This window comes from Anas platyrhynchos, chromosome 7, assembly GCF_047663525.1.
Source record: "Anas platyrhynchos isolate ZD024472 breed Pekin duck chromosome 7, IASCAAS_PekinDuck_T2T, whole genome shotgun sequence".
NCBI lineage: Eukaryota > Metazoa > Chordata > Aves > Anseriformes > Anatidae > Anas > Anas platyrhynchos.
Genome location: NC_092593.1, coordinates 21,878,928 through 21,893,400, shown reverse-complemented (window position 1 = coordinate 21,893,400; position 14,473 = coordinate 21,878,928). Strand labels below are relative to the sequence as shown.

General features: G+C 37.3%; 1 protein-coding gene across 20 annotated transcripts in view; it reads right to left on the bottom strand.

The window, feature by feature from the left end:
• The window catches only part of RAPGEF4 (Rap guanine nucleotide exchange factor 4), a 152,146-nt gene that overhangs the window by 71,926 nt on the left and 65,747 nt on the right, over positions 1–14,473 (bottom strand). For 14 of the 20 annotated variants that reach the window (XM_072040943.1, XM_072040944.1, XM_072040948.1 and 11 more), the window contains 2 exons: positions 6,234–6,306; positions 5,047–5,111 (listed from right to left, as the gene is read on the bottom strand). The exons of 1 other annotated variant lie outside the window; for it this stretch is intronic. In XM_072040943.1, the coding sequence (XP_071897044.1) occupies positions 5,047–5,111; positions 6,234–6,306 (138 nt within the window). The remainder of the gene's footprint in view (positions 1–5,046; positions 5,112–6,233; positions 6,307–14,473) is intronic. 5 more of the 20 variants (XM_013098868.4, XM_021272004.4, XM_005018986.6 and 2 more) reach the window with 1 other exon arrangement.

Sequence of the window (14,473 nt, the reverse complement as noted above, 5' to 3'; positions counted from 1 at the left end):
CACTTAGAGTTGATAAAATAGTAAATCATGTTTTCACAATCATTCCAATTATATAATTGCAAAGAAATCAGCATGGCACCTATGCCTTAATTGAAGTTCAGTAAAAAAAAAAAAAAAAAAAATTGATCTACATTTTATCACATCAAATTAACTAGGGAAGAAGATGGATAAAAAGGTGGCTTTCAAATAAGCATTTCAGCACCTCCTTGAGAAGCTGTGCTATACAAAATATCTTCAAATAAACCACTTCCAATAAGCTTCCAGTCTAGAGGATTTGAAGTCATCACATTAAAAACACAAAGGGGATGATGTTCCAGCCTGTAAGCTTTACAAACTTGACACGTTTTCTCAATATTACTTCGTGCACTAGAGGGAGCTCCTGCAGCTTTTTATCACAATACAAACCTAAAGACAATACAGGGAAGATAAAGGAAATAAAACAAGAGATTTCAGAAAAAAAAATAATATATATATATATATTCTTCACCTGGTATCAAGGATAACAGCTTGAATTTGCACAACTTAATCTGCTTACATTTTCTGTGTTCAATATATTTTCTTCAGCACAAGGGATATGAAGAAGTACTTTCCTCCTTTCAGGATGCACACTTTCAACAAAAGATGGCACATTTATGTAGCTATTTTTTTGAAGCAGTCATCGAGATTAAGTTGTACAAAAAGAAAACTATCATGGTTTTTGAAGTGAGATGTTGTTTAGTTTGAGTGTTGTTTGAGTGTACTACAGAAAAAAATGTATGTGAGCAGGTAATCAAAGTCTGTACCATAACAAATACAAAGAATTGAAGTCTGTACCATAACAAACACGGATAAGAAGACTTCATTAACACTGCTCAGTCAGCCTTCATTCTTGAAATTCTGTTTTTAAGCACATTATTTTTCAGCTTTCCTTTCATGCAGAATTTTTGTGTAGTTTCTTGAGGATTTGGGGATTCTTTTAGCAAACTGCAATATTGAGCTTTCATTACAGAAAACAACATAAAACTTATGTATTAGCATGGTTAGAATGGTTTGACTATCAACTACTCGAATAAATAGAGTAATTGTCATTAGTCACAGAGTTTTACTCTTTCTGTAGATTGTTCCTGGCATCTCATAGGCAGAGTTTGCAAAGGAGTTTCAGACATTTACTGACAGCAGAAAAAATACACTCACAGCACCGACTTCTGCAGTAGACTGGAGCTTCAAGCTCTGCATGGATCAGTGCTCCGTTCTTACCTACATTAACTCCTGTGCCTCTACAGCTCTGTTTGGCAATGTACTGTTCTCCAGAGAAGAACAGACTGTTTCTTTACTCATTTCCTACTTGGGCACCGGTAGAAGGTGTAAAAGCACAGGGGAGACAACAGTTGTTTTCATTTACAGTCTGTGGCTTAGTAATCAAAATGTTACTCTAGCAGCTAGAATGAACAACTGCAAGAAAAAACCTGCTGCTAAGCATCAACACAGTAATGCCCTAGCAGCACAGGACCAAAGGTGTAGTTTGGGAATACTGCACATGCAATGCACACAGCCTGTGTGGAGAAGCTAGCGGTTAACTATAACACGCCTCTAGTGAGCCTGTTTCAACAGATTTTTCAAGGCTTAACAATATGGCTTATTTTAGCCATAGGGAGTCACAAATGGCACTCCTTTCTGCCAGAGTAAGCCCTAAGTGTCAAGCTACAAGCCAAAGGACAGGATTGCTAGTGTATCATTGGGAAAAGCTATTTAACATGTGCTAGGTATTTTCCCCCAACCTCAATGTCACAGAGGTTTGATCCATTTCAATTTAAAAATCAGCCAGAAGTAAACTCTCAGCGTGAAAAACTCAGCCTAAACAGTGAGAAACTGGCCAAATTGTAAAAACAGGATCTTGTAGTGGGAACAACCACGCAACCCTGCTGCCAGCTCTGCTGGTAATATATGAAGACATAACCACTGCCTATTCTGTCTGCGTGCTGGAGCCCAACCTCCCCTGCCTTCTAAGCATTCTTCTGTATCTTTTCCAAAAATGTATTTGAAATTATTATTGATTTTGTCATTTTGGCTTTATGGTTATATTCACCTGGCAGCTCCAGTTATATCCAGATCTGTTCCACCAGAATTTTCAAAAACTGGAGCTAGTGAGACCATTGCACAGATACTAGACTGACTAGTTAAAAAGACAGATGCTGTGTTATTTTCCCTTATGTAAAATGGCTTAAATTTGATTTTGTTTCCATTTCTCAAAATATAACTGAGGGCTGCAACATACTCTGTCTCAGTATTTTATGCTCAATTTAACTGCTATATTGCATTAAATGATGTGCAATAATGTAACCCTAAATGCAAATGAATTCTTGTTTGGTAAAAGAAAATCTCTTTGCTGCCTTCTCCAAATAGATTTTTTTTAACAGATTTTAACGAACTAGGAAAACCAAACATCCCCATATGGTGAGAAAATTTCAAGGCATACATTAAAAGAAAAATCTTGTGTTACTCATCAGAAATATAATAGATGTGACAAGAGAAAAAAATTAAGCTATGAAAATAATTAGCAAATATGGAAAATCATCTATTACAGTCCTTGTAAAAGGCTCAGCACAAGCTAAAAGAGAAAAACATGCATCTTGTATTTCAAGAGTGGAATATATTTGATTTCATTTGAAGCAAATTATTTATAGATACAAACTTTCCTGGGAAACTAAAACAAACAACAAAAAATATATAAATGTATCATTATGACTTGAACTTCTGAAGAAATTATGTTATCTCCTTCTAAGAGTGTCATGTATTCTTACCACATGAAAGATTTCGAGGAACTTTCTCTGAATTTGAGAAAGGTCCTCATTCAGTGTTTGTCTGACCATTACAGAATAGCCTGCAGGCCCCTCTACGGGGTGGGGTTGCAGTCCTACAGGCCTCATTTTGTCCATATAAAGATATAAAATAACTGAAAGATGACCTGCAAACACAATCCTCTCCCTTGATGAATGCTTGTCCCAATGCAGTAGCCATTTCTGCAGCCATATATAACCATACAACATACAAAGCACACAAAATACACAAATTCATTGCTCTTTTTCTGGTGTCCTGGTACTTTGTATTTCAAATAGCTGGCAACACTTCTGGGAATTTGTCCCTGCAATCCCAGTATCTCCCAGATCATTCAAAAGAGCTAGACATGAAGATGTACATATTGTGTAAGCACTGTAACAGTTGTACAGTTTTAACCTGCAGGAATGAAGCTTGCACACAGCAAACAAACTACACAAGTGTGTCTGTTGCACTTACCTTTCATTTGACGTAATTGGAGAAAACTATGGCCATATGGCAAAATCAGAACTAGGATTCATGAATCATTTCTATGCTGTGTAGGTTCTGCCACATTTGTCATGGGACAATCTGAGATCCTCCGGGATGAAGCAAGGTGACAAGCATCTGTCACGTATTTACTCTCTCAGCTTTTCTCCACTGAAATGTCTACAGAGTGTGGGAGTGTGGGAGGGTGAAGGATGGCTGCTTTTCTTTTTTTTTTTGGTTGTTGTTGTTTTTTTGTTTGTTTGTTTTGTTTTTTTGGTCTGTCTTGGAAAGGAAGTTAATATGGTTTGCGAAGGACCTTATTCTTGCAAAAGTCATTGAAATGTTTGAGCCTGTCCCAGACAAGTTCCATCTCCTACACAGGTGAAGATTACTTTGTGCATTAAGTCCTCTTGTGCTAGAAAAAACAAGCTACTGGAAGCAATATTAATCACAAAACTTTGCCCAATTTCTAAAATACTTTGGACCTGAAAGCACATATGCTCCTTAGCTGAGCATCACTACCCATTTATGGAGAAATATCACCTTCTAGGACAGCCTAGAATGTTTTTAGCTTGTTACCTCTACCCACTTCAGAAAATAAAATGTCTTTCAGTTTGGATTCTACACCTGGTACTTTCTTTGAGGGGTCAAGCAAGACCCCGATCTGTCTTAACTCTTATGTACAGCCTTGAAATGCCAATATCTTAGAGAACACTTATAAAAGCTTGTAAAATGCTTAGAGAGAAAAGATACGAAAGTATCTAAGAATTATTACCTAGTGCATGGAAAAATGTTTATTTTCATATAGGGTAAGGCTGTCAGGAAATGGTACAGCATTAGTGAATAAGATTCTAGAAAAAGGAACTGCATACTGTTACATTTATACATTTAATAAAGGCTAAATGTGACAATTAAGAAAGGTCAGTACCCTTGAGGAAGCAGGACAGACAGACAGGGAGAGGTGGAAGTAGTTATTTTCGCATTAAGGAAACACGCTAAAATATTAATTGTCTTTATCTGCTGTCAAGATATGTTTTTTATGGAACAAAAAAAATCTTTTAACCTTTTAAAGACATCACACAAATGCATCTAATTAAACTCTTATATACAGAAAGGAGGCATCCAAGCAACTGTGTATTACTGTAACTTTTCTACTCCCACCATAAAAAAGTCAAAAATTCTGAACCTTCGCAGCAACATCTGATACTATTTCTTCCAACTATTATAATCACTTTAATGCCACCATAGCAATATTCATGAGTTCTTTCATGCTGGCCCTGATGTGGTGAGACCAAAGGCACAGAACTTTTTACAAAGGGCACCTGGGATGTAAAGCTGCTCTCTGAACACAGTAGAAAACTCACCCTGTACAAAAGGCCAGAACAATGTTTATGCATCAGCTAAGACTCAGTTTAGCCTTCAAACAGGACTTAACTATGAATTTCATGATCCATTGGCTATGTACTGGGTCTTGTCACAGGGATGCCTTTCTTTCTCACCCTTACCATGTTCCTTACAGAATGATGACAACCAAATTGTGACACAAATTTCAACAGCAGCACTTTGCTTTCTCTAGTTTTATAATAAAATATCTAAAGAATCCTTACAACTTGTATACTGCACTTGTATCAATCATATGCATCACAACTTCACCAAGTTCTTTTCAACTTCATGCTGTACTACTGTACTACTGCTTTTTCTTTTTTTTTTTATTACCAAAAATTCCCCCACCAAAACCAAAAGGCAAAAATAGGTGCAATTTACCTTATTACAGTTTTTAGAGACTTGGCAAAGAGAGCTGCCTGACATACTGTCCTTATCTGGCATTCCTAAAGTAAGGATAGAATACAGAAAATAAATACTATACATACTTTAAGTGACAAAAGAAACATTTATTAATGGAAGAAGCAATTTGATTTAAACATTTATTAATGGAATAAGCAATTTGATTTTTTTATGCTTTGAAAAAAAAACATAGATGAATGTGTATGTTAAGTGCAAAACATTTATTAAGGCAGTTTTTCTTCTCTTAGGAACATGAAAAAGAAAGTTAACTTCTGTAAATGCTATAAATACAGTTTGTTAGAAGTAGTACTGTCTCACAAGTAAGTAATTTAAACATGGATACAGGAATTTGTTTGTTTGTTTGTTTTTTTAACCACTACCTGCGTTTTAATACCTCGAATTCAAATGTGTCGTGTTTGCACTTCCTAGCACAGTTATGCTATGCTACATTATTGTTTCACAAATAGACTATATTGATCACATAACATATTACCCAAAATTTACAGACATGACTGTAGGCCATCAGATATCACCATGGCCATTGTCTAAATAATTCTCTGGCAACTAAATAAAAATACCTTGACTTACAGAAGTGACGCATTCCAAAGGCTGCCCTTGGATTCATGTCTACACCATTATCCCACAGTTTGACAGGCTCTCATGATGCAAAGCCATACCCAAACTTATTTACCTATGCAACTAAGGTCAGATAGCAGCATGTTTAGTTCAGGTTATGTGTCCCAACATGAACCGAAGTTCCCAAGCAAGCAAAGTAGCCCAACCCAACTTAAAAAAAAAAATAAATAAAAGAAATCACTCTTTGTTATATTCATTTTACTAGCAGGACTCACAGCTGCATTCCATAGAATTCATATACCAACTACAACTAGTTAAATGTTATGCAACATAATACAGTATGTTTTAGTCAACAGGTCTGTCCCACAGCGCAAATTTGTGCACAACTCTGTGTGCAGTTGTATGCAGTTAGGAATGCAATCAAGCATGTTCCAAACTATTTCCTCCTCTATGGAATATTAATACAGTGGTAATGCTGAATTGAATTTCATATATTAATTTCCACACCCCAAAACAGAAGACTTTCATTCTTCATTTTTCTTCTCTTTTATAATTTTTCTAGCATTTGATTTCTACCTCCTCATACTTACTGTCATTGTTGGAGCCAGTTTCCATAACACCATAAGGAGGAGTGAGAAGTCCAGACATATACTGTCGATATTTCTGGAAGACAGCAATGGCAAATTCCGTCAGGTACAGATAACTAAGTCAGTACAGATGGATAATGTGGTATGTACATTTGTGTCTGCTGCCTTGTGCTTCACACGCATATAAACAATCTATGACTGAGCCAGTCAGATGTCTTTACTCTTAATGCTACAAGACCAGCTTTCTTGATTTAAGCACTCTGTCTTTATTTTATCAAAACTTGTGCTAAAAGAGTTCCCCTCCTTGATCTTCCCCAAAGCATGACTTTGAGAGTTCTAGTACATCAATATTGTACTTAGTTGTGTGATTTCCCATAAAGGCTGTTTTAAAGCTTGTCTGAAATTACACTACTCAGCTAAACTCAAGCTAGAAAGCTGCTTTATTGTATGAATGGAGATGAGGCTGTGAACTAAGAATTCATAAGACTCACATACCGCTACAATTTCGGTACCAGATTTAAAACATACAGGATATAGTGCTAGGACTAAACATTTAATTCCAACACACTAAGCAAGCAAAAGTTTGTTTTTCAAAACCGCAAGGTTATGAAACACACAAACCCAGCACCAACTCTACATATACATACATACTAATACCGTAGTATCAAATGAGATTTTGTAACTGTAAAAATAATGCCCTTTGTACCACAGTAAACTACATAACTGTAACTGATGTTGGTAACTGGTATTTTTCTTCAGTGAATGCTGGTGACATGATCAATAAGGTTCAAAGCTCTGTCTAGGGTTTAAAAAAATCACAGAAGCTAAAATATAATATGAAGGAAAAAAAAAGTCCTTTTATCTCATACAAATCATTCAATAAATGAGACATTTCTGTTTTCAGTCATGCTAGATTACTGCCATAGTTAAGGGTAAACAGTTATAATGCCCCTTTTGAAACTGTCACAGAGCAAGCTTGTGCAACAGGGATGCTGATGGTCAGCATAAACAAAATTGTAATGCCATCCATAGGTTGTGCAGGGAGCTGAACATGAACAAACAACTAGCTGAAATTCATGTAGGTTTCAGCTAAGGACACATTAATTGAGTTGGAAAACTTCCCTTTAGTCCAATTTTAATGTAAAAGATTTATCCTTTGCTTTATGGAGCTGTAGGGATGTTTTCACTTTTTAAATGTTATCTGCTGGATTTTAACAGATGTTTGCATTATACTTTTAACATTTTTTTCTTTTCTGGAGATGGATATGAAAATCTCATCAGTTCTAGCAGGAAGAATGAATGTCTTGCATTCTAAATAATAACAAAACCTGCAAAGATTACATTAATCTAAATAATCCAATCCTATTTTTAGACAAGCTATTACATCCTAAAGCTTAGTAACATATTATTTAAATCTCGCCCATAATCCAGCTGAAAACTCATAGGAGCAAAATTATGTTTTATTCCAGGTCAGTCACACAAAACACATACTACTTAATTTGAGGATAAAACTCTTATTTTCTTTCCCAAACTCTGCCTCAAGTTCTATGCCTGGAACTCAGCAAGAGGAAGAACGCAAGAAGTAATTATTTTCTCAGTTCAATAAATAAACCATATACATAAAACAAGGGAAAAAACTCATTTCAGTTGTCAAAATGAAAGAAAGGAAAACATATCATAAGGGGCTGAAATAACGTTTTATTCAAAGAGTAGATAAATGTTTTGTCCTATTTTCTACTGAGCTCTGTCTTGAAATTTGGTTTAGAAATAGAAAATTGAAATGTTTCATTTGGAATAAGATAAAATTAAATTACATAGGGTATTTTTTTCCTGTTCTTTCTCATCGTTCAGATGATATTCAGTTATTTGTTCTGTTTTACCCATAACAGCATTTTCCCAGAAATACATTATTAGTCTACATTTAATCCAACTTGATAAGGAACTTGTATTGTAGAACAATAGTAATTTTCTTTTAACTTTTCAAACGTATGCATTGCCTATACAACTTTCATAATTGTCACACACTGCATGGCAGTTTCCTTTCTCATTAATTCTCTAGTATTTTTCCTGCCTATTCTTCTCACAAAATGAAGCATAGAACACACCATACAATTTCCAAAAGATTTGGGGGCCCAGCTTAACAAAAAATACCTGCAGAAGTCTTACGGGCATGATAAGCCAGAATTGCATTTAATACTTTAAAGCGGATGTATACTCTTCACATTGAGCACCCAATGTGCACAATTCCACATTTGTGCTAAAAAGACAACTCTCTAAGTCCCTTATGTAACTGCCCTGTGTAATGTAAGGGATCAGTTGCAAAAAGCTGTGCACAACTGTGCGCCATAAAGCAGCGGTACCCAAAGGTATTGTAAGCCAATACTTTATGGTTTCTGGAACCCTATTCACATTTTAGGAATTTGTCCTTTTTAAAAAACATCAACAACATCTATCTTTAGATGTGGGTCTGATTGTCATCAAATAGGCAGGGAAGAGAGATGTACTCTTGTACTCTGCTGTATTATTTGCACTCACGTACTGTAAGCTTTAGGAACACTTGTGTATTTCTTGTTTTTAGCCCCCTAACCACATTCAGCCCCACCTCATTCTCAGGATGCCAAAGGCCACAAAGAGCATAAGCGTAGGCTGCCAAGGACCTCAACTTTGTAATCTTCCACATGAAGGTCCTACCCTGCCTTGGAGTTAAGTATACTAAGTAGACTGGCAGAGCAAGCCCAGTGAGCAGCACTGCCTGTGAAGGAGGTCAGCCAGCATTACCAGAAGAGCCACCGATCCTGGACCTGTCCTCAGAAAGTTCAGTTGTTCAGACTCCTCCAGGGGACCTCAGCATGAATTAAACTACCTGGTTATCTTAAATGAAGGCTAATATGACTGCCTACGCATGGTCTCCCATGAAGACACCTTGAAGGGGTGCAGACTGACATTGGACGTACAATTTACAACTAAAATTGTGCCAGCTCATAAGCCAAATTAAATGCCAAAGGACACTCATTTTTCAAGAAGTCTGGGAAACGTTGTCCATTGGGAAACCTGAGTATGCAAAGAAGACGAAAATAACCGCAAAGAGATTCACAGTATTGAATGGAGTAACGAAGCTCCAAGTATGAGCTCTCTCAAAGCTGAGATAATGAGAAAAAAAACAATGTTGAATGTGAGACCTATCTTATTACTATAATGTCTGTAAATGAAAAGAAGATACAGTAGGTAAAAATGTAAAGGTAGGTGGCATTTAAAATGACCCTGAAGATCAACAAACTATATATTTACAAAAGGCTTCTTAAAATGTGTTCTGCTGTTGGTATGAACTCTGGAAAGGCCTTCCTTATGAAAGACAACAACAGCTATCATATAAGCTTGTTTATTACCAAAAATCTTCTAGTTCTGTAAATCCAACATGACAGCAGGTTTTAAAACTACACTCAGTGACCTATTCACTCTGTCTTCAGATTTCTACTAATTTACAAACTCTATCATGCAATAGCTTAAAGATCAGATGCTTCCTGCATCTAATCTGACAGCACAAGTAATAAAGACTCTATTTTTAGTTCCAGTTACTGACCATCTCATAGCCATGCAGTGGTAAAAATTAACATGACCTTTTCATTCACTGCTATATAGCCTAAAGCACAGAAGAGTGCTGATGAGGAACAGTAGGGGATGGGAGGGAAGGAAGCAAGCAAATAGCACTTTCCTCACTGGGGAGGCACTGAGGATGAACTTTTTCATCAACAGTTTTTAAGACCACTCATTGGTTAGCTGGTGACGAGTCTCAGCTGTTTTCATGACTACAATGGATTTTCTTCTACACCATGAATGCACTCTGGTAAATTTTTTATATCATAATGTTTAGAAAGGCCATTACTGTAATTCTAGTGCAAGCTATCTCTGAATCCCCTATGCATTCTTCTATTGCACATAAGGTGTATAAAATATGTCTTAGTAGTTAATCCCTTCTCTTCTGCTGCAACTGTTGAAAATCTAATCCCTGTTTAAGGAGAAAGAAAGATCAAAACCCGGAGATCTATACAATACAAGCACTCTAAAACAAGCCAGGCAGATATGAAGAAAATAGAGTAGCCTCTGTTCTCTTCCATGTGCATTGCATAGCAAAACCACCACACCAACAGGAACAATACACAAATGGTGAAGGAAAGCCCACCTGGGCATAAAGTTTTAAATTCAAGTTCCACACCAGATACACCCCCAAGTCCAGCAGCTCTCAAGTCAGCAGAGTAACTGATGGGCCATTCAATAAGGACTTCAAACAGTGATGGTACTCAGCACTGGGGAGTGAAGTCAGGCTTCTAATGCTTCCCCATGTCATAGCAAACCTACACATGGCTGGAAGTGACAGTCTTCTAAAACTAAAGAAAGTTTAATTTTAGACCTCAACACATAGGTGATTTTCTCTTTCCTTCTCTTAATCTCACCCACTCACAGCCTCAATATGTAGTAGCACTACATGTATGTATTGACCTGTCCTGTGGCTGTTTGACATTGGGTAGTAAATCATTGTTTGAAGCTGCTGCAATAATATGACCTCATGACTCACATCACTTCAGTTGAACCCTAAATTACCAGATGCATTTCTACTGCCTCCTACTCGGTCTACCACTGGCAGCAGAGAAGATGACTAGGCAGAACCTGCATTACCTGCAGACTTGACAGTAAAACAAAATAATTAATTTCAGTTCTAGAAATCCTAGGCCAAACATCAAGGTGACCTTTCCACACACGTTCTTCAAAACCTTGTGTAACTACTTTATTAGATGTTATTTTGACAGTTACTTGAGTTCTGTAATCCTCTGTGCTATTTGCCTATAGTCTGTTAATGGTTTCTCTAGGGTGATGTAAGTTGTAGCTTGACAGCAGTTCTCTATTTTCTTTTGATAATAAATAATTGATCACTGATGCTCTCAGTACAATTTTGTTCTTCCTCCGAGTTGGTTGTGCCAGTCATACCATTTTGGCAATGAAAAATCTCCCTTGTGAGCTCAGCATGGTGCATCATTTCTTCTCTTTCCTCCAGAACAATATGAAAAGAGCTGAAAAGAGACCCAGAAGATCTCTGGACCCTCTTTTCACCCCCAACCAAGCACACTTGTCATCTCAAAGTCTAGATCTCTGCCCCTAGAGCTGATGCTCTAAAGATCGTTCCTCACAGAACTAATTTATAGGAAAATTCTCAGGTCATCTGCTTGCTACCTGTTACTGTTTTCCAATAAAAAGTGCCTAATGTTCCTACTGAATTTCACTAAATAAATAACAAATAGGCATAGTCATTTTTTTTTACCCAAATCTTGTTAAAAATGGGTAGAAAAAAAAAAAAAAACACTCACTCATTATTGCCCAATATTATGTGCTGAGATGCATAGAAAACTCTGATATAATTCTGTTTTCAGATTCTACCTTACTAAATTTACAAATTAATAAGTGTATTTCTTCTAAGCAAGTTTAGTTAGAAAATTTCCACACATTTCTTGCCAGTGCTGCCTAAATTGGATATTTCAAAAAGGATCTGTCCCATGACTGTTTAACACTGGATGGTAAATCATCATTCAAAGCTGCTGCAATAACGTAATCTCAAGACTCGTATCACTCCTGTTGAACCCTAAATTGCAGTAGTGAAAACAAACTACAAACATACTTGGATAAGGGCAAATTCACAGGGTTTGAAGCAAACCTTGCTCCTCAGCATCAGCTCTCTAAAGCGTCAATTCCCAACAGCACCACAGTAACTGACCTGAACAGTAATCGGGGATTCACACTGGGTCTCCTGCCTGCTGACTGGAACACGTCCACGCTTCCAGCCGTCTGCACAGGCTGACACCTGACCCCTCTGATCCACGAGCTGTAACACAGCCACCCCACCTGCATATTCAGGCTTTTTCCCTCCGCTGTTGGATGAGCCACGTTTGCTTATAAAGTGTAATTTACATCAAAATTCACTCTAGAACGAACCCATACACACAAATCTCAAAACCTGGTTCTTCAGTGAGGTTGTAATGAGAGCAACCCAGGCAGGCAAATGATACGGCAAAGTTGCACAGATCTGTTTGTGAATTTCACTCTGATTGCTTTGGGGAAAATAAAAACAAAACCATAAGCTTCTTCACAATATTTTTCCCCTGTCTCCAAAGAGAAACTAAGCACTTTACATTACCACCACACAGCAGCCTATTAAATGAAAATCAGAAATCCTGCTGACTGAAAGCGACTCCTGCCTGTGGCGATGCCAGGAGATACACAAGTCATATCAAAAGAAACAGGTTTGTACAGAAGTACAAAACTGTGGCTGAACAGTGTGAGAGCACCTCGGCAGCTTCTCAGCCAGACCAAGAGAGGACTAGACCCCAGCACATGTTTCAAATCTGGGCCACATGTAAGACTGGGTCCAGCCCCAGCTCTAGCGGGGTCCATTTGGGCTGGGAGCCCTTGGAGAACGCAAGGCCCTCAGGGCTGCAGCTCCGACCTCCTCATTGAGCTCCCTTCTTGCTGGGTGCTGCTGGCTGCCCTGCGGCCCTGTCTCTGCAGTCCCGCTAGGTGTTTGCTGCAGGTGGGTCTGTATGGGATCAACGCCTCACCTCCAGTGTTTGCTGCAGGTGGTCTGCCTCCTTGTGCACGGCAAAAACACGTGCTCCACTTGTAATGTCACAGACTGTGTGCACCTCACTGCCTATCTCTGCACTTGAAATCCGTTTCAAGTCATTAAGCATACATACAGCACAACAGGATATTGAGGGGTGCTTTTATCTCAGTACAAAGGGGAATTTCATGCAGAAACTGCCTACCTATATTAGGATGGAGAATATCAAGAATCCTGAATATTACTAAGTACTAGCATTTGTGATTTCCAGATTATCATCCAAGTATAGATAAGGGAAGAGAATTGAAGTATTTCTAAAGGAAAGGGTAAAGACAAATAGGAAAATAAAATGCTACAAAAGAGAAAATAAATCTTCATATATAGTGGAAGAATAGAAAATAAAATTCAAAGATTCTACCACAATTTACTGAACAGAGACTGTTTTGTACACGTCAGTCTACTCAAGTCATTAAAACAAGATAGACAAGGCCTGAAATAGCAGAACTGAAGTACCATTTAGTGATATTGAGATAAAATAAATACAGGAAATGCCTGTACTGAAATTGCTGAATCCTGATCCCAGAATTAGTACAGTTTATATAATGGCAGATGAATCTGCATCTTTTCTATTTATTTATCTGTTTACCATCTTCTGAATGTTTCTGTATGGCTCTAATCAACTATGCTTTAGATTTTATTTGATCTCTTTGTTTTGGAGCCATATATTTTTCTGTCACATTCCCACTTAAATCAATTTATCGTGCTTGAAAAGCTCCGTGTGCCGAATTTGCTTGATCACAGAATCCCCTTGAGTTTTAGTTGAAAAGAAAAATGCACCCAGCTCACTGAAATCACGCCAAATAGCAGACTTGGCTACCAGATAGAAACCCGAAGATAAGAATGCACTGCAAAAAATCAAATCCAAGGAAATTAGAGCATGAGCAATGATTAAACAAATTACACAGCCTATTCTGCTCCATCTAATTTAAATATAGAAATGACATCATGCAGCCTTCTGATTCTGTCTCCTAGAGGAATCCACTCAGGAAACGCAGTTGGGTGGAGATGCGACTTGGTTGGAAGGGTGGGAAAGATTGCATGTACTTAAAAGAGGACAAAAGAAAGACGAACAAACAGCCCATATGATTTATGTGTTTTCTTTTACTGCGCTTGTGTAACCATAGAACAAATGCTATATTTATAGTAATACATATATATAACAATTCAGCTGCCTTCGACGTGAAGTTCAGTTTTCAGCCAAAAATGGCTGAAAAAGAACATTATGCAATTCTGTATTTACTCTTTTACAGTGATATCTGTTGAATTTGCTCACTTTAAAATCAGATGATGATGATGTCTGTCAGCGGCATTGCTTCAAACTCAATATAAGATCAGAAAAATCTCTTGTAGGAGAGATGCAGTAAATGACACTTTAGCTGGAATTTTCTGAATGATGCAAGTAGCAGAATGGAATCTCACTCCTCTTCAACACTTCTGCAAAGCTAACAATTGTAAACCCACTTCTTTATTAGCAAAGCCAACAGATAAGACTTCAAGAAAGCTGAACTACTAAGAAAAATGCACTATTTTAACATTTTTTCTACCACTACAGCCAACCATTAAACCTACATTGACA